The sequence below is a fragment of the Kwoniella botswanensis genome, chromosome 1 (genome assembly GCF_036426115.1).
Source record: "Kwoniella botswanensis chromosome 1, complete sequence".
Taxonomy (NCBI): Eukaryota; Fungi; Basidiomycota; class Tremellomycetes; order Tremellales; family Cryptococcaceae; genus Kwoniella; species Kwoniella botswanensis.
This window is the reverse complement of record NC_088599.1, coordinates 5,740,679-5,760,266: the sequence shown is the minus strand read 5'-3', so window position 1 is coordinate 5,760,266 and position 19,588 is coordinate 5,740,679. Positions and strand designations below refer to the sequence as shown.

Below are 19,588 nucleotides of genomic sequence, written 5' to 3'. Positions count from 1 at the left end.
GAAATATAATCCAAATCAAGTCCATCCCCACACCTCAACGGTAATCCAACTACTTTTGGTATATATTCATTGGCCGGGCCAAATCCAAATCAAAACCCAACCCCAAAGGACGCTTTTGACGACATCACACGATAAGATATCGGATTAAGGATAACACGAATAAGATATTATAATTTAGACTGGCTTAGAAAGAAACGATCTACAGTACTATCTTCTTTGGGATATACCCGGCAGATCATTGACGGAGAAGGCAGGTTAACATCCCCACTGAAGTGCACTTCGCCTCGAGTCATCCGTGCGTTAAGGTGTATAAAGAGGGCTTGAAGTTTGTTGGATATTCGATTTCCTCCTTCATCCATCAATACAGACTCAAGCCATTCAAATACATTTACATATCAACCAGATTATTCACAGCCACTCCCTCAACTTAATTTCATCAAGATGCCCTCCAACACATTCGCTACCTCAGGACGAGATCTCGTCGGACACCGAATCGACAATGGTCGACTTGAATTCCTCTCCACTCTTGGTGTTGGTGCCTATGGCGTAGTCTACCTCGCTGTGGATTTACATGCTCCTCGACCGGTTTACCTCGCTGTAAAGTGTCTCCTCCGAGCTGGATTAGATTCCAGACAGCGTCATTTCCAGAGAAGAGAAATCGCTTTACATCAATTAGCCTCGAGGCATCCCAACGTAGTTACCTTACATAAGGTATTGGAAGAAGGTGAATTTATCTTTGTGATCATGGATTTCTGCGACGAGGGTGATTTGTTTGGAATGATCACCGAAAAACAAAGAGTAAGTCGAGTCATTTCATTTCAGTTCACTTGAAACAAGCTGACAAATAATGTATCAGTACCTCGGCAACGATTATCTGATCAAGAAGATCTTCTTACAAATCATCGACGCCGTAGATTACTGTCATCGAATGGGAATATTCCACCGAGATCTCAAACCTGAAAACATCTTGTGTACCCAGAACGGCGAAAGGATATGTATCGCCGATTTCGGATTAGCGACTTCCGAGAGGCATTCGACCGATTTCGGCTGTGGATCGACCTTCTACTTATCGCCAGAATGTCAAGGTGGCTTATTTGAAAGATTAGAATCTTATTCTACTGAGACCAACGATATTTGGTCATTAGGCGTGATATTGGTAAACTTGACTTGTGGCAGAAATCCATGGAGACAGGCTTGTCCAAATGACGAAACTTTCCGAGCATACGTGCATAATCCAGATTTCCTTCGAACCATCTTACCCATATCGAAAGCCACCAATCGGATCCTCAAAGGACTCTTCGCTTTAGAACCCAGAGATAGAACACCCCTCAAAGCACTTAGAGAGCAGATATTGCGAGTGGAGACATTCTCAATGACTGACGACGAATTGAAGACTGCTCATTCGGCTGCTCGAGCAGCTGCTGCCGCTGTCCGACAAGTCGCTCCTGCTCCTGCTCCTGCTCCTGCTCCACCCGTACATGTCACCCCTCCAGCTGCCTCAGCGAAGACTTCCCCTCGAGTGGCCGTTCCAGTCACGATCGACGAAGATGCAGAATTAGACGAATTCGCCCATCAACATGCTCAGAGGAAACATCGTGCCAACAAACCAAGATACAACAACCGCAGAGAGCCAGAAGAAGCTGCCACTTCATCATCTTGGTCTTCCGGTTCATCAACCTACGCTACTTTATCTCAAGCGCAAATTGATAAACACGTATTTGCTCAAATTGGTTTCTCTAAGGTAAATGTCGTCGGCGTCAATGCTACTGCAAACTCGTCATTGGAATCTACCGAAACACCAGCATTGATAGCAGGAGAAGTACAGGATCCTTTGGATATGTACCGAACGAGTTCTCGATCATCTTCATCTGGCGATATCTCATTACCTCCAACACCCGAGTTCTCACCTGTTGATAATACCTCTACTCGTCCAAGACCGATCAATACCAAAGGTAATCAACAGCTCACTAGGCCCGATCTATTACATGTCAACATGAATCCTCAAAGTCCATTGAGTGGTGAATTCATCCTTTAATCCGTTTTTTCCTTCTCTCTTTGCATCAGCATATGTTAGTTTTAGTATGATTGTCATTGTCGTTGTTATAGATAGATATATGGACATAAATCAGTCATGTCATGTCATCGTCATCATCTTATTGTAGCTTCTTGCAAATTTATTCATATATAGTCAATCTACATTGAAGACACGTTTATACGACTCCCGTCTCTTCTCTAACCTTGATCATATGTAGCAATTTCTTCTTGTATCAGATATAGACGAATTATTTCTAGTAGTATACATTACATTAAATGCATAAATCTGTGATTACCTGTACTGTCTAATGAAATCTGCAGCACAATCCATATCCAGGAAACAAACCGCCTTCGAACTTGACGCTCCCAGCGGGACCCTCACCAGTCCAGTTGGAATAGTCAGCCAACAATCTCGGATCAAATGCTCGTACTGTAGCGTACAGCCTTATTGTTGCATCATACTGTTGAGTATGGTGCGGATTAGTGTTATCCTCAACTCGTTTGATACTTGTCGTCTCTTTAAGTCTGCTCGACACACTGGGGCACTATAGCGAACTTCGCATCGGTTCCGAGCTCAAGTGACAGACTATCCTCATCGAATCCCTGAGATTGGTTGAGCAAAGGATGAAGTGCTGTGTTTCATCCATCTCAATCCCCTCGGACTCTGGGGCCAAGTCCTATGATTCATCGAGCCTCCGACAGAGCTTGCAGATCGTGAAGATGGACGGAGGAGGGAAAGCGATGAAAGTGGGAAATTAACAATGAAGTCATAAGTCCGATGTACAAACAGATCCTCACTATGTACATCTAAATTCCTTTGGTAAGATCGAAGAGATACTAGCCTGGCATCTCTGATCTCGAAAGATCTACTTCGAGATATGCACATATACATACGTCCTTGTATGGCAGGTCCGATCATCGAGAGGTCGCATACACGAAGTACGAAGCAAATTACTGAAGACGATATTCAGCATAAAGGAACGTAGTAAAATCATAACACAGCGATGAACCACATCTTGGTGTACTATTTAGTCAGAACACATGAAGAATGTAGCTTCTTGTCGACACGATGTATCAGATGACTTGTTACTGACACCATCAACACCGCATCGAGTAGTCTGGTCTGGGTAGTCCGGTTCCTGAGCGGCAAACCAACCAAGCAACCCTACTCCGAAGTGCCAAGGTATTCCGTAATGCCATCATCATCGAACTGAAAAACACTGCATCAACCACAGCATTCTCCGCTTGCATAGCCCCGAGAGCTGCTAGTGCTCATCTTCTTTATGCTGCCTTTGTACTTGATACAGTTGTGATCATGGGTCCGAAAAGGTATATAAAGGATCGTGACGAAGAACGATGCCCAACCTTCAGCTCATCTTCAGTGGTATAGAACAAGAGTCGTTAACACAATAATCAATCAAAACACCTACAGTCATTCATATCAATCGAATCATTGAACAACGGGAGTTTCAATCATGTCTTCTTCATATGTTACCTCTTCAGGTCCCAAGATCCGATATGCATTATTTGTGAGGGTCTCTTCTTTCACTCGATTTCCAAAAGTAAACAGGAAGCTGAAATCATTTGGCCTGTAGGGCATTACCACCATCATCTTCATCCTCTCTTTACTCCTCAATCTCCTCTTGCCGGGATTCGGTTACGACTCTACTGGATTCATCAATCTCTGGATTCATGTATTCATCGGTCTGAACATGTTGATCTACTACCCGCCCGCTATCTACTTCGCTCTTAAGAATAGAAGATCAAGGTTTGATCAAGCTGGTGGGGAAGTAGCTGTGGGAGTATTGATCACCGTTTCTTGGTTAGGTATGTTAATCAATTTCATCACTATCGAATATAAGGTTCACCCAAGCTGACCTTTGGTTTCATCTCTCTGGGCGGATGTAGCATGCGTAATCGTTCAACTCATCTTCACATCTTGGGAACTATGCGACGACCCCGATTCAGGTTTCTATACTGGTGAGGAAGGGTGTCAAGCTGGCGCCATCGCCCTCTCAGTGTTTTTCTTCCTTAACTTGTTGATTCATTTCGGTTGGACTACATGGATCATCGTACTGGTCCACAAGAGAAGCAACAACAAGAAAGAGAGAGATGAAGTATATAAGATCTCTACTCATGTCTTGGTCAGAGGGGGTTCGACGCAGATTGAGCATGGTAAGATCTCAGATGGTGACGAAGAAGGCTTGTACAATCTCAGATCGTAATAAATCAACCCAGTCGCTGTAGCTCATATCCATTAGTATCGTCACATAAACCCTCTATAATTTCTCTTGCCTGTAACAATAATAATATTAAGTATAATCTTCACTCTATAATTTACGATCATCGATTAGGTCTGGTACTTTATCTTATGTATACATACATACCACAATGTGACACGCGCTCCATGATTCTAATTGAGCCTTTCATACTCCCTTGATGCGTGAAAATACAAAGCTGTTTGGGGTTAGCCTTAAGAACAATAGGAAAAGAATCGCAACCCTGCAAAAGCTGCCTCAACGATGTGCTTGCCATCAGGGTAACCGATAAACCCAACAAAGACATGATAGAGGATGATCACATGACGGACGAAATGAGACTGGAAATATGTATACGTGAGAGAAAGGAACAAAATCATGAAATGTATATAAGAACCATTTTATGTCGCGTATCTGATTTCGGAGGGCACTCATCAGCATGTTAAGTTGAAGCAGACATTTTGGCGATGACTCACTTTCTAGTCCATTCCCTTGCTGTAGCTTCATATCGAGGTCGATCAGTCTTGTAGGTCTGTTGATCAGGTCACACAAGTCAGCTCACTGCATATAGGAAAAGATGGAGAGAGTACACAGTCTAAATTGTGGTATATCATGGGATGTCGAGGAAACAACGGGGGAGAAGAGAGAGAAGAATAGTAGGTTTACAATGAAGCACAGATTGTAAGATGCTGCGTCTCGGAAAATGAAACCGCAAAACTCACGTTAGCGATCTCCGGTACCAATGGATCATCAGGGTTGGGGTCTGTTAACATTGAACAGATCGAGAGGAGAACTAGATGACATCCAATAATGAACCAGTCAGTATCTGGTGTATCAACAATCACTGAGTGAGAAAGAAACGAGACCCACCCTTCGAAATGGTCAATGCAGGACTCCATTGATCTCTCAAGATATCCAAACAGATTGAACCGTTAGCGTTGATATTAGGGTGGTAGATCTTGGTGGTGAATTGGACCTTGGGGGGTTTGAAAGGGTAGTCTATGATTGACAACACCGCATGTCAGATGGTGTTTCAGGTTACATCGGAAGAGATGTTAAGCATACCGGTAGGGAAAGTAAGTGAACTGATAGGCATGGAATTATCAGCCAAACTACGAATCATTGGAATAACGCAAGTCGAAGCTTACAGGAAGAATACACCGCCGGCGTAAGGTGAATCGGCCTAGGTTCAGTAATATCGTCATCATCAGTCGTCGATCCTCTCCACAAATAGTCCTACTAAACGTAGGGTAAAGTCCCACTCACAGGTCCCATGATGGTGGCTTGCCATTGGAAGAGGTTGTCGTTGATAGGACCGGCAGAACATGAGGAAGGGGGATCACGTCCGAGATCGATCAATTCCTGTACGGAGCAGAACAGGACATATCGCGTGAGCATATTATTCTCACAACCCACATCTCGATGATCCTTCTACATTGCATTGTAGCAGCCCCTCCGATGACTCACCTTGTTGATTCGTTTGAGAGCCATTGTGTATGTTGATTTCTATCGGTTCGTTCCTGTAAGTAGAGAAGAATGCGGTAGAATGGAAGTGGCAAGAAAGAAGGAAGATAAATGTAATCTTAGTCAGCTATTTATCCCTTTTCCTCCTCACGCTCTACTGTATCAATATGGGTATGTACGCTGACAAGGCGAACTTACGGGATATCAGTAGCGTGTAGGGATATGGGGTAGATTATGATAGGAGACAATGTATGATGATGCAAGGCTGAATGAGATACCGAATAGAATGAATCAGTCAACCAGTGTGTGAGTGGGAGGACCAAGGGGTGGATGAGGCGCACTAGCCATACATGCTTGGCCCGGTATTATTCATATCGCCGATCTGTGGCACCTCCCGTCTCTCTTTCTGTCCATGAAACGACAGACTCATCTGAAGACATACATACGGCTTCTCACACTCATGCAATGACCAGAATCGTCCAGCAGTGCGACTCGTAATAATCCGCCTGACCCCATCGCCTATCATGAAAAGATCCGATGTAATGTCAAGTTCAAACGCAACTGCACTTGGCACAGACAAGAGGATTTGAGCGAAGACGAAATGCATTCGATTGCTTGTTGTCTATCGGCTATAACGATATAACCAAATAAATTAAAAAGTCCTATATAAAAAGTCCAAATTTATACGAAAGGGTACGATCAAGATACTTTAAAGATGATATATATATCTGAATCCGATCACATTTATGTGAAGATACTAATTTTATAACGCCGTTGTGACGGTACTGGGGAGGGTAGCCAAGCTGGAGTATAGAGATAATCTATAACCACCACCACACATTTGGGCGGCGTTACCTGGACAAGGGTAGTTACACTGAGAGGTACTGTCGGTGATGGTATCGATGATGTTTCCAGTGGCACCACCTTGGAAGGAGTTACCACAGTAACATTGAGAAGCGTATTCGGTACCAGCCATGGTATAACCTGATTCGGAACATTGTCTTGCACATTTCTCACCAGTCATAGTTCCCTTGGTGATCAGGTCGGTGGCGGTAAAGTTGAGTGCTCGAGCAGATGTTCCTTCACCGATACATCCCTTGTAGGTCCATCCGGTGGGTAAAGTGACGGAAGCGGTAAGGGTGTTAGGGTTGATATACAACCAAATCGCGTTGGGTCCACCACAGTTCTCGGTCGCATCACCAACACAGTTCATGTTACATTGTCCGGAAGTCAAAAGAAGGGAAGCACCACCGACCAAAGCGGAACCACAGTAACATTCACTTCCATACTCGAGACCGGCCATGTTGAATCCTCGATCGGCACAGTATTGCGTACAGGTTTCGACCGTCATACCGGCCTCGTCCTTGTAGGCGGCACCTCTCAAGGCTCGGTTGGCGACTTCTTGAAGACAAGCAGTCTTGACGTAACCGTTCACGATGGTGTTGGAATAAGAGTAAGCAGGGTTGTTGAATACCTGTAAAGCGTTCCAACCACCACAAGGAGTAGATGGGTTACCGGCACAAGGGGTACCACAAAGAGTGGAAGTCTTGGTTAAATCGGCACCATTATCTAAAGAGTTACCACAGTAACATTCTCTACCGTATTCAACACCACCGTATTGGTATCCGAGGGAAGCACATTTGTTAAGACACAATGGGACGGTCATGGCATCGGTAGCCCATGAGTAATCGGTAAGAGCTCGACCGTTGACTTCCTGCATACATTTCGATACGGTTGACCATCCATCAGGGAGAGTAGCGGCGACAGAGGATAGATCCGAAGAGAGGGCAGCACCGTTCAATTTGGTGGAAACGTAGAGAGACAAGGCGTAGTATCCACCACAAGTTTCAGCCGTGTTACCTGGACAGGCGACAGCGCAGGTAGCAGTTGTAGACAAGGAAGCTCCGTTTGAGAGGTAAGAACCACAGAAACATTGGTTACCGTATTCTATACCGGCGATGGGGTATCCACCGGCATCACATCGAGCGAGACAACTTTCGATGGTGTTGGAGTAATCGATAGTGAATGACCCGAGTAACGCTCGACCAGATTTTCCATCAGCGATACATGGGGTATCAGCTACTTTCCATCCGGAAGGTACAGTAGGAGTAGCGGACGCGGAAGCGGAAGAGCTGGTGGAAGAGGAGGCTACTGTTGAGGACGCGGCGGCTGAAGAGCTAGAAGCGGCAACAGAGCTAGAGGCAGCGACTGATGAAGAGGACGAAGAAGAAGCGGCCTTGGATGAGCTGGATGAGGCAGCGGCAGATGAGGAGCTAGAGGCAGCGACCGAGGAAGAAGAGCTGGAAGCGGCAGCTGAAGATGAAGATGAAGAAGATGAAGAAGCGGCCTTGGAAGAGCTTGATGAGGAAGAGCTTGAAGCGGCGACCGAAGAAGAAGTGCTTGAAGAAGCAGCGGAAGACGATGCCTTGGAGGAGGAGGAAGAGGAAGATGGGAAGCTGGCGGTACCGGTGTATTTGAACAAGACAAGGATGTAGTTACCACCACAGTTCTGGGCAGAGTTACCACCGCATGGGTAAGTACATTGACTGTCGGCGAGTTTAGGGAAAGATCCACTAGTGGCGAGAGCGCTTGAACAGTAACAGTCGGTACCGTATTCTACGGCCATCCATGGTTTACCTTGGTTGAAACAGACTGAACCACAGTATTCCTGGGTCATCGAGGTGTTTCTTTCAAAGTAATCAGGAACAAGATGAGGGTAGGCATCTTGGTAACAACCTTGAGAAGTCCATCCGTTCGAGGTAACTACTCCACCAGTTAACGAAGCAGCGCTGGAAGAAGCGGCAGCGGACGAAGAAGTGGATGAGGCTTTGCTGGAAGAGGTAGAGCTAGCAATAGATGAGGAGCTGGCAGCAGCAGCTGAACTCGAGGATGACTTGGAAGCAGAGGTAGAAGTAGAAGTAGAAGTCGAAGTAGAAGTAGAGGCAGCTTTGCTGGAAGAGGTAGAAGAAGAGGCGAGGGTACCGGTTACCCAAGGGTCCTCGGTGTTGGCACCACCGTATGAAGAGATGGAAGGTGAGGGAGTAGGCTTGTAGGTACCGAAGTAACTGACATAGTAGGACAACTGAGGCCAACTGTATACACCTGGAGGTAGATTGAGACCATATTCGTCGTAGTACCAAGCTCTAATTGATCGAAGATTGGATCAGCAATGGCTTATAGGGTTGCAACAAAAGCTTGCTCACTTTACATATGCCAAGGTGTGACCTGCCCAACCCCAATTGGTTTGCCAAGTGGACCAATCGAACTGCTTGAAATTTGCCCAAGGGTCCGTCGCCCTAGAAGCGAGGGATCGCTTCTCAGCGGTAGGGGCTTTGTCATGTCGACGAGGGCCGTTTCGAGCACCGGCGACTTCGGCTTGAGCGCTGCCGATGCTCAAGATGGCGATAAGGAGAGAAAGAGTGAATGAGGCCTGTAATTTGACCATGGTCGGTTACTTTGATGACTGATGGGTGTTTGTCGGATATCGAATGAGCCGATGTGTTGCTGATTCCGAAGAAGTTCTATTGAAAGAATTCTTGAATGGTTGTGAGTCGAGTTTGTAGATTTGTTGAAGCTGATGGTTAAAACGAAAAAGGAAGAAGAAAGAAAAGAGGGGGGTTTTGGGTATTGGGTGAAGTTGTATATAACCACCGAGACTGTCAGATTAGGAAGTTAGTATCTGACCAACAATGGAGGGGGAAGGAGAGAGAGGGGCAATGAGCTACAAGGTTTCGGCCCTGTTTGATCTTCGTAAATTGAAAAACAACGATGCATGATTCCCATCTTTCCTCCTTCGTTGGGAGGGTAAAGGGTAGCCTTCGGTAAGTATCAAGTGGAACAAAGTATTACGATGAGGCTTTAGCTTCGATGTCGTGAATATAGGAAAGACCGTTGAAACGATGTAAACAAATCTACCAAATCCGTCCATTGGGTCATACTTTAGAAAAAGCTGCCGTGAAATGATCAATATAAACATTCCTTTTTGAGAGTTAGTTTGGCTGACAAGTAGGGAGGACCTTGAAAGCTAGTTCCACTTGATGACGATAACATCTTCTTATTGGTTGCTGGAACAAATAAACGTGAACCCTTTCGATGAGGCAGAACGCCATGTTATTATTTCGATAAATGTGATCAGATCACGGACCCTGTGGTCGTGTCGATCCCTACTGTTTGTCTTACTAAAGGCACAAAGTCTGCATAGTAGTTTAGGTTCGAGGAATAACAAAGTTACTAATAGGTGACAAACGAATGCACATGGGTCTAACTAATGTGAAATATACCGAATCCGGCTGTGATCGACGGAATCGACGTGTACCTGCCGTTCAAGCTCCGGGTGAGTTACGTTACCTTTTCAGGTTTGTCTCCTCCACTTGCCGGTCCTTGATCCAAATATAGCAGAAAGTGGAAAACATAAAGCAGCGATCAACAAAACTTCTAACCCGGTGAAATATGACCTGGTCTGGTCGTACACACCGAGCGCTGTTTGGAGTTCCGTCTGGGGTCAACCAGAATGATGTTACTTACTTGTCTGCATCGAGACGAAGTGACTCGGGAAGTCTACGAACCAGTCAGTTCAGAACCCCTTCATGAATGACTCCGTAAAGTGGAATGTGAGCTAGATGAGACTAGCGCAAAACACATGTTGCAGTCTTAAAAATCGAATTTAAAGCTTGTTATAGTAGGTCTCGGTTGGAATTGGCTGCATAGGTTTCACTACTATGTTCCGCGGCGATCATTCACGTATCTGATATTCCGATCGCCGACATGACAATCTGCCCAATGCAGCTCGAGATTGGAGGTAGCTGCTAAATAGCAAAGGTCCATACTCACGTGGACTGAGTACTGAATTCTCGCGTCCCGAAATTACCATTTCATTTCTTCCCCTTCAGTCGTTGTGGAACAGTCAATTGCACAAGTCTCGGATGGTACGCATGATAATGCACGTCTCTCTCACCTTGCCTTCACGTCCAATTGCTCAAAGCGGTTTTCTCGGCAATCCGTCGATCCTCACAGCACGTTGATCACGCCACGAGATCTCTCTCGAACGATCGGCAAGTCTTCTGAAAAAGCCATATTGGTCGACTTCCATTGACTTGCATTGAAAATCCATGCGTTTCCTTCGCCAGGCTTCCATGAAAGATCGAATGCGAGCTTATACGCCGCGATCTATTCATGCGGTGTAGCGTAGATAGCGAATTTGCAATGCGTGATTCATTTAGTTTGATTATTCGGTAATCATGTCCAAACCCCTACAAAACAGTCAGAAATAGTGAAAGAGGCATTTTGTATTCGTTTCCAGCGCCGAACAGGGGTTTCGGAGAGAAAAGAGAAAGAATATCAACCAACTAGAAAATATGATCTACAATTTTATCTAATCTACTCTTCTTTTCGGTCCTCCATTTCTCTTCAGCTATAGCTGTCATCTCTTCCATCTCGGCTACACCAGTCGTGAAGTCCATCTCGTTAGCTCTGATGCCAAACCATTTTTGACCGTATCTCAACACCATGTTAACCTTCCATCCTATCGAGAGGACGATAAAGATGAATACAGCCGCATAGGTGAACATGAAATCTGGGACGGTGAATGTTCCAGGAGCGAAGATATAGTATCCACTATGATTTGCTCACATTAGCTACCTACTGATATTACCTGACTATTGCCGAGGTGGGGTGACGTACCTAAAGATCAAAGCGAAAGGAGCCCAGAACAGCGCCCACCAAGCTGACCAAGGTTGGAAGTATCCTCTGGCAGGCAGGAATTCGTTTCCTAGCCCATGAGCTCTCATACCTGCTCTGAAACGAAGGTAGGAGCTATTGATCCAATTATCAGCTCTGTGTGTCTATCATCTTCGTGTTCAGGACTCACGCTGCGATGGAGATCCAGGTGATCATTTGAGTAGCAGCAGTCAAGTTGATAAGCCAGCTGAGCACTGTTGGGATGTATGCATTAGCGTCGCACCGGACGACAGGATCATATACACAGGCAGAAGGCGAGACTCACCAGTAGCACTTCCGCTTCCCAAAGCCATGAAAGACAAACATCCGAGAGCGAGGGTAATAAGGACACAAACGTATGGTAGTCCATATTTGTTGGTTCTGGTGACGATTCGAGGTGCATGACCTTCAAGACCTAGTAGGTACAAGGTTCTACTGGCAGCGAAAGCCATGGAAGAGGTGGATGAAAATAGGGAGATCAGAAGACCAGCGACGAGGATGGAGGGTAAAATGGGGATACCAAGTCGATCCATGTTAATGATGTACTATTGGTTCCCTCGGTCAGCACCTACCAGCCACATAGTACAAGTATAGACGAGCGTAATGGTACTTACAGGTGATTTAGCAGCACCTGTAGAACCCAAAAGAGAGGGATCATTCGAAGGAGCGTTGATACCAGCAAAGAAAGCACCTCCTACGTAGAACCCTAGAATTCTATAAATCGTTGAGTTGAAGGCTTTTGGTAATACCCTTCGGGGGTTCTGTACTTCCCCAGCAGCCAAAGCGATATAATCGGGACCAACCTTTATGAGTGATGAGCACAACATCAGTTATGATGATTAAACTGGTCCTGAATCACACTGTTGACTTACAATACCGTATGCGGCCCATTGCACGGCGTGCCAAATAGCTTGAGCTCTATCGACTCCAGAGGAATCGGCGAAAGGTCCAGGATCTTTCCAGAACCTATGAGATTGATAGGCGCTTATCAGCGATGCGATAGGCTTATATGTAAGCCCAAGACAGAGACTCTTACCTGAATCCGTATTTGTCATGTTTTGGGTTTCCTCCCACCATAGTGATGAAAGTGAAGATGAAAGCACCAAAGATCATAAAGATTTTACCGATACTGATCCAAAATTCTGCGAAATTGTTCACGGTGGTCAGTGATCCGTGTAGTGATGAGAATATGTATAGTTCTGACCTACCGGTTTCTCCGTATACTCTGACATTGAAGACCTGAACGAAGAGCAAGAGAGCCAAACCGACTGAGATGATAACAGCCGGTGTGAGATCAGGAGCCCAGTATGCGACCAGAACATTCATCGATGTAAACTCTCCGCAAATCAATGAGACTTGACAGAGGAAATAATTCCCTGAATTCGCAAGGTGAAAATGTCAATGAACGTCCGGGTGGCATAGAAATGATGAGACCTACAACCCAACGAAAAACCCAAAGAAGGGTCCAAGAATCGAGTAGCATAGTAAACGAAACCTCCTTCAACAGGGAACAGAGTACACATTTCGACCAAACAGTTACTGATGGCCTAACAGTCCTCCAAGACGTGGTATCAGCAACTGTTCCATACATCTTCTCGTACGTTGGGTTGACTTACCCAAACAACGGTAGACCATAGTATCACACCAATCAATAAAGCCAATGGACCACCTGTCAAGGGAGATCCAATGGACAGGAAGACCGATGATCCGATGGCTCCTGAAATAGCGATGAGCTGTAAATGCCTCATCTTCAGACCTCTATACAGCGTAAATACTTGGTCATCTCCATTCGATATCAGCCGTGATAGGTATGTGCACTCACCTTTGAGCATGATTCGAGAAGATGTTCTCTGCAGGAGCCTCGGCACTATCAAAAGTTTGGACCTGGACACCATCAATGACATCCTTTGGTGTACCATAATCAGGTATGTTGGAGCTCGTATGTACACTTGAGCTGGACATCTTGCTTCTCCTTTCCGCTTGATGATGGATGATGAACGAAGAAGAAGGAAAGAAGGAGTTAATGAATCATGACGCAGATAATGTCGCTCGGCCCTCCCTGATATATATCTGGAACCGCCCAGGTGATAGACTGAGTGCTTATCTATCGCTCTTCCGTCCACCGAGTATGATCAAGTGACAGGTCGAATATCATTGGATCGTCCGAATGTATTGGGATCTGCAGCTGTGATGATGCTTTGGAGAGAAGACACAAGGAAATTGGGCTGGATGCTTCAACAGGGTATTTTTAGACTTAACCGCCAGGTACGCGCATCTAACCGAATTCACGGTAACGATCCGAGTCGGTTAACCAACGTAAAGATTTGAGTGGCGCCTTGGCACCGGGTGTAATTAGGCATAGACTGTGTAGCTATCAGAAGCGTTCGAACAATCAGTCAAGAACTTCTTGCCGCGACTGATATGGATAGACTTCAGTACTAAGATCAGCTGACGAGCTTCATGAAAGACGGGCAGCCGGGTGTCATCGTAAGCCTGACGTCAGTAGTTCTATCACTACTTAGTCACAGACAACCATTCGCCTAAAGCCACGAGGCTTCGTCTCGGAGAGGCAATGCTGATTTGATGCATCATATAGATGGAATTTTTTACAGACGAACGAGAAATGGGTGAATTCTATAAGTTATGTTGTCTATATTCCTCTCCTCGCAATCTGTCTTCAGTGACCTGATAGCATTCTGGTAAACCAGTGTCTTTCCATGCAGACCCTTGCACTAGCTGTGCCAAACCTCGCGAGCATGTGAATATACGAGCCTTTGTATGAATTACGGATGTCAGGCTAAATGCCTTTTCATTCTGGCTCGCCCCAGTAGTCAGATTCACTTACCATGCCGTGTCCGTTATGACCACAACTCATCCATTGACCTGATTTCCCTGGTACAGCCCCAACATAGGGTACCCCGTCGGCACTCTATGATGATCACAGTCAGCCCAAGTGATCCATACATGGGGATATTCGACACATACCAGGCCAATGATACCAGACCAAGAACGATCATATCGCACACCAAAACCTGTCTTCGGTGTTTTGTGTTCGTCCCTAAGAGTTGAAACCTTGCAGTCAGCTGATGCTGCACTCGTCGGAATGACACCTTCGTGTCATGTACGAATATTACTAGAGATAGAGGACACACCATAGGTACCCCTTTTTGCCTAGTTCTTTGACACAGTCCGTTATAGGTTGGAAATCCTTCAGGCTATCATCGTATTTCCTACTTTCTTTAGCTTCTACATATTCCTCCAGATAATGTTGGTTCGGCTGTACACCTCCAAATAATATAGCCCCATCAGAGGTCGATCGAGGATTCACAGAGTATAGACCTTCTTTGTATATCACTGAACATGAGTTACTTAACGCCTTTGAGCCCGAATGAGTACTGGGCGGGTAGACGAGGTTACACATGTGTGGTATGGGAGTAATCGATTTCTTGGTCTCTGGCAACAAAGCTGCTGAATATGCATTTGTAGTATGTATGACCGTAGGTGTGCTTATCTTGCCCCGAGAAGTATGTACAGTCCAATTGTTGCTTGATCCGGAGACGGAAGTAACAGGTGTCATGGTTTGAAGATTGAGGCCTAGCTTCAAGCATCGCTTGATGACAAATGCAACTGAGCAACCACCGAGCAGTGAGCTTTGTTCCTTAATAGTAATATGACGACTCACCTAGTTTCCATGGGTGTAAGGTAGATGCGTTCCATGCGTAAACGGCTTTCGCCCCTTTGACTCGGGATATCTAATTCATTAGCTACATGACTTACAAGGTCGTGACTCACCTTCTCAGCTTGCGACGGGTCAAGGATTACGTCCACTAGACTAGCATCCCCTCCAGCGGCTTTGAAAGCTCTCATATTATCTGCTGATCGCGCGACCATTTCCTCATCCATCAGAACGTCAAACTATGATTACTGTCAGCACGGACAGGAAAGAAAAAGTAGACAATTCTACTTACTGTTTTCCCATTCCATACGTCACAATCTATGTTATTCTTACTAACGAAGTCGACTAAAGCATCCCGAGTCTTTCTTTCGTTGGCCAAGACCTGTCCGTCTTCTGGTCAGTACCTCATATGGGGGTGTGATGTCACCCTGCTCACCTTTAGTGCTTGGCTCTTACCCAAGCGCTCAGCATATTCAGAGAAACCCCTCCATATATCAGGCTTACAATGACCTGCATTTCTACCTGTCGCTCCAGAACACATTTCTCTGGCTTCAAGCATTACCACAGATCTAGGTGGATTGTCCGATTCAAGCAGGTTCAGAGCAGTCAGAGCTCCCGAGATCTACATGCACAGCCTAGTAAGCTATTTAAAGTGTCATGTTGCAAGATGAATCTCCAGCTTACTCCCGAACCGATTATCACCACATCTGCTTCACTAGGAAGCTGTTCGCTGCTTCGGTAATCGAGGAGGGGATTGTTACGGACGGTAGCTAGCCAATGGGATAGACTCATACCACCCTCCAAAGGCCGCCCTGTAACTTCATCATCGAGTTTGAGGTTCGATAGACTGCTATTCTCCATACCTACTGGAGGTAATCCTATATCTGACTGAGCAGGCATTTCAATGGTGGTTCAGTGGTATTGGCTGTATAGCGAGCGAACGGATACGATAGATAGATGTGCATGATCAACAATATTACCAGTACTTGGCTAATCATTCGTATAAATCCGATGGACAATGTATGAAATCAACGTTGTTCGTTGCTCTTATCTCACTCGCGTATGGAATGTACGGGTACGCTTACGGCTAACTTAGACCCTGAATTCTTCTCTTCCATTATATTGTTCTGGTGAAGAGCTGGGTGTACTCTCATAGGCTATTCGGGGTCGTAGATAGCTCGCGGTTCTACCAGCACACAACGTAGGTCTGCTGACCACAACCATGTAGATGGAGACTAGTGCGGACTCAAACGGGCGTGCGAGTAAGTTACTAAGGTCGCGCTTAGAAAGATGATGCAAAGCTCAGGATTTGTGGAGTAAGAATATTTCTCGTTCAGATGATTTTCATTATTGCAGACCTTGCCCGGAGTAAGGATAGTCAGAGTTTTGCTATCGCAAGCAGCGATGTACGCGTGGGACATACAGCAGCGCCGGCCGGATCTCTTCCTGTAACGCCAGCATATCTATAGAGGCAAACTGTTGGCAAAACAATACCTATCATCAAATGATCCTTGAACCGGTCTCGATACATCACTCGTCAGAGACCCAACGCAGGCTGATCGTACTTGTTTTATCGGGATGTGTGCAGATGTTCAAAGCCTCACAAGGATGATGGTGTACTTGATCACTGGTATGCCAATCAGAGGACCCCAGCCAAATGGTGAGGGACCTCCTGCCACGTGCCATTTAGTACTTAACGAGAACAACACCACACTGTATGCGTTTTCATTCTCACACACTGTCAGTTGTTTTGCCACCCAACACTCATGTTTACACTGATTACCAAAAGAGCTCGACTTTAAGCACGATGCCGCCTGCGGAGAGCACGCATGTAAGACATCGAAGAAGTAGAACAGGTGAGGTTGCGTCATCTCCAAGTGTTGTCCTCTTTTTTGGCGACTGCTGATTGCGGTGGAATTCATCACAGGTTGCTTGACCTGTAGAAAATTGAAGCATAAGTGCGTACGAATACGTGCTTCCAGTGATTTCATGGACTGTACTTGAGCTGATAGTCATACCCACAAAGGTGTGACGAGCAGAAACCTGTTTGTGGGAGATGTCAAAGGACAGTTAGAATAGTGAGTAAACATTCCCTCACTACTAACTACCTCGCTGAGATTATATGTATGGTAGTGTACATATCCAATAGCAGTAAATAACAACCCCAGTACCTCTGAATCTGCCCTACCGTCATCTTCCAATCAAGTGATCAACCTCAATGTACTTCCCCATCCCGAAAGTTCACGAGATGCACAGTTGAATGCCATTATCAATGCTATCGGAACGATCCCACCTGCAATTACCCTGGTGGATCTGCTAGCTCTGTCTATCCCAGATGTAAAGGAGAGATCTTTGGTGAGTCCGCCAATCCGTCTTGACGTGAACTTTCCTTACTGACTCATGGCTATAGCTACAACATTTCCTATGTTATGGTAAGTTGAAAATATACCCTCTCTGACAGATGGATGAAATCAGCTTACATACTGATGTTCACTAGGCACCGTGAACTTGCATGCGATACCTCATCCTGAAAGACCTGTTCATTGTTTCGATATATCCGAATGCTTCCAGAACCGTCGAGGTTCGTCCATGGAGATTGACTCATTCTTCCTATCGATTATCTCCATCGCGGCTGTACATCGTTCCTCAATGTTCTTGCAATTAGAAAAGAATTATCTCAAACAAACTCCAATGGGCAGATGGGGTGTACCACCTCTACCATCATCGAACGATCCACCAAATTCGAGCCAGATCAAATCCCTTAGAGATACCAGTATCCAATCATCCAAAGCTGCTATTGAATTGGGTAAAATAGCTCTGAATCTCAAATTTTCCGATATAGACGTATCTACCAATACCCCAAATGAACCCGACAACAATGCGATAGAGGCCCCTGGTGCGAATGCTGAGATACAGAAGATAACCGATACGATCTTGACTAGTATAGTCTGTATATGCATTTCACAAGTGATGTTAGTCTCGACACAGTGGAAAGAAGCGTATAATTTAGGATTGAAACTTATCAAATTACGTGGAGGACCTATCAAACTTTTAGAAGAAGCTAAGAAGATATCGTTAGATCATTTGAATAGGACCAGAACTTTATTGGAGAATCTGGCAATAATAGATGTATGGCATTGTCTCGCTTCGGGAGCGGCACCTACTTTGCTTGAAAAGGAATTCCAACCTTGGTGGTGAGTTGCGCGGTCCCTACAAGCACTCACAGGTGGAAGTACTGAATGAGACTCAATATGTAGGTTCGACTTTGCCGAGCAGAACACTGATTCGACACATCCAGACTCCTTTCAATTCGTGTGCGGCATGGACAGGGGGATGTTAGAAGTTGTAGGTTCATTGGCCCCGGTATATACTGCGTGCGACGGTGCTGATAACTTCTGTTCAGGTTAATCGAATCAATATCTTGGTTCACGAGAAGGAAGTCTTATCCAAATTACCTAATCCGACCTACATCACTATTCACGGTCAGAAAGTACAAGATATGTTATTAGAATTGGATATATGGGAAGTGACTATAGGTACTGCAGATAGATTACCCCGCGTGCAGCTTGGCAATCTAATCATTGCATATACTATGAGGGTGAGTAGTCCAATACGCGCTTCACATGAGTCTGTTGTGTTTGTTTTGCTGAACTATACGTGGTATCGCCCAATAGGTTGTTATCTGCGTAGACCTGCTAGGATATCCCCATTCTCACCCTACCGTTCAAACTTATGCCAGCTCTGCTCTTAATCACTTGGAAAGTTCGAGGTCATCATCATGTACAGTCAACATGCTCGTGCCGACTTTGATAGTTGGGTCGATGATGTTCACTCCGGAAGGCAGATATCAAGCTAAGAGAGTCATAGAAGCTCTAAGATCGGATGCAAGCTTCTCGTACGATGTAGAAGAAGCTCTGAGGATACTTGATCAGGTAGGTTGTAGCCGTACATCCGTTATTGGAAGTCATTTGGCTGACGTGGACTCGCCATCGAATAGTTGTATAAGTTGAAAGACCAAGGTGTTCAGGATCCATCTTGGAGAACTCTCTTACAGGATATCCTGCTGTTATGATTGTGTTACCGCTATCTCTTACTTCATCTCGTCGAGAAGAAAAGATTTGTATAGATTTGATATTTCCGTTGTATAACAGCCTATCTAGAGCGTTGAGTTGTACTGTTCAGCACTTGTTGTACCACCCGAAATATGCAAGGATAATGTACAGCATATAAAGCATATAAAGCATATAAAGCATATAAAGCATAGAAAGCATCCTCTTGATCTTTTGCCCGCACATAATATCCATCCTCGCATTTCACGAATTCAGGTATGACATGGAATAAAATCCGATATGGACATAGACTATCCACACGAGTATCCCCACATCCCCATCCCACGTGAATATCTCCTCATTCATCATCTTCCACCTCTTGCGACACTGTT

At 45.3% G+C, this 19,588-nt stretch overlaps 7 protein-coding genes across 7 annotated transcripts; 3 read left to right on the top strand and 4 right to left on the bottom strand.

Moving 5' to 3' along the window:
• Nucleotides 1-441: 441 nt before the first annotated feature.
• Nucleotides 442-2,035, top strand: L199_002153 (uncharacterized protein; the record flags this gene model as incomplete). Its single annotated transcript, XM_064887901.1, has 2 exons — nt 442-798; nt 857-2,035. 2 exons carry the CDS (start codon nt 442-444, stop codon nt 2,033-2,035), a joined length of 1,536 nt encoding a protein of 511 aa, XP_064743973.1.
• A 1,474-nt stretch (nt 2,036-3,509) lies between these two features.
• On the top strand, nt 3,510-4,259 carry L199_002152 (uncharacterized protein; the record flags this gene model as incomplete). Its single annotated transcript, XM_064887900.1, has 3 exons — nt 3,510-3,563; nt 3,630-3,861; nt 3,943-4,259. The coding sequence occupies 3 exons, from the start codon at nt 3,510-3,512 to the stop codon at nt 4,257-4,259; spliced, it is 603 nt and encodes a 200-aa protein (XP_064743972.1).
• Nucleotides 4,260-4,764: 505 nt separating this feature from the next.
• L199_002151 (ubiquitin-conjugating enzyme E2 4) lies at nt 4,765-5,783 on the bottom strand (the record flags this gene model as incomplete). The annotated part of the gene is made up of 7 exons (XM_064887899.1): nt 4,765-4,824; nt 5,015-5,085; nt 5,163-5,291; nt 5,358-5,377; nt 5,441-5,475; nt 5,559-5,654; nt 5,760-5,783. The coding sequence occupies 7 exons, from the start codon at nt 5,781-5,783 to the stop codon at nt 4,765-4,767; spliced, it is 435 nt and encodes a 144-aa protein (XP_064743971.1).
• Nucleotides 5,784-6,519: 736 nt separating this feature from the next.
• L199_002150 (uncharacterized protein) lies at nt 6,520-9,201 on the bottom strand (the record flags this gene model as incomplete). Its single annotated transcript, XM_064887898.1, has 2 exons — nt 6,520-8,899; nt 8,960-9,201. 2 exons carry the CDS (start codon nt 9,199-9,201, stop codon nt 6,520-6,522), a joined length of 2,622 nt encoding a protein of 873 aa, XP_064743970.1.
• Nucleotides 9,202-11,101: 1,900 nt separating this feature from the next.
• L199_002149 (uncharacterized protein) lies at nt 11,102-13,433 on the bottom strand (the record flags this gene model as incomplete). The annotated part of the gene is made up of 11 exons (XM_064887897.1): nt 11,102-11,369; nt 11,436-11,567; nt 11,623-11,686; nt 11,758-12,016; nt 12,086-12,274; nt 12,344-12,437; nt 12,508-12,613; nt 12,680-12,847; nt 12,910-13,018; nt 13,088-13,229; nt 13,294-13,433. 11 exons carry the CDS (start codon nt 13,431-13,433, stop codon nt 11,102-11,104), a joined length of 1,671 nt encoding a protein of 556 aa, XP_064743969.1.
• Nucleotides 13,434-14,105: 672 nt separating this feature from the next.
• L199_002148 (uncharacterized protein) lies at nt 14,106-16,047 on the bottom strand (the record flags this gene model as incomplete). Its single annotated transcript, XM_064887896.1, has 9 exons — nt 14,106-14,243; nt 14,317-14,400; nt 14,457-14,529; nt 14,624-15,098; nt 15,154-15,223; nt 15,294-15,386; nt 15,440-15,529; nt 15,584-15,769; nt 15,832-16,047. The coding sequence occupies 9 exons, from the start codon at nt 16,045-16,047 to the stop codon at nt 14,106-14,108; spliced, it is 1,425 nt and encodes a 474-aa protein (XP_064743968.1).
• Nucleotides 16,048-16,954: 907 nt separating this feature from the next.
• On the top strand, nt 16,955-19,219 carry L199_002147 (uncharacterized protein; the record flags this gene model as incomplete). Its single annotated transcript, XM_064887895.1, has 10 exons — nt 16,955-17,003; nt 17,075-17,105; nt 17,174-17,225; nt 17,281-17,502; nt 17,558-17,579; nt 17,645-18,341; nt 18,405-18,492; nt 18,551-18,745; nt 18,822-19,079; nt 19,145-19,219. The coding sequence occupies 10 exons, from the start codon at nt 16,955-16,957 to the stop codon at nt 19,217-19,219; spliced, it is 1,689 nt and encodes a 562-aa protein (XP_064743967.1).
• Nucleotides 19,220-19,588: the final 369 nt, after the last annotated feature.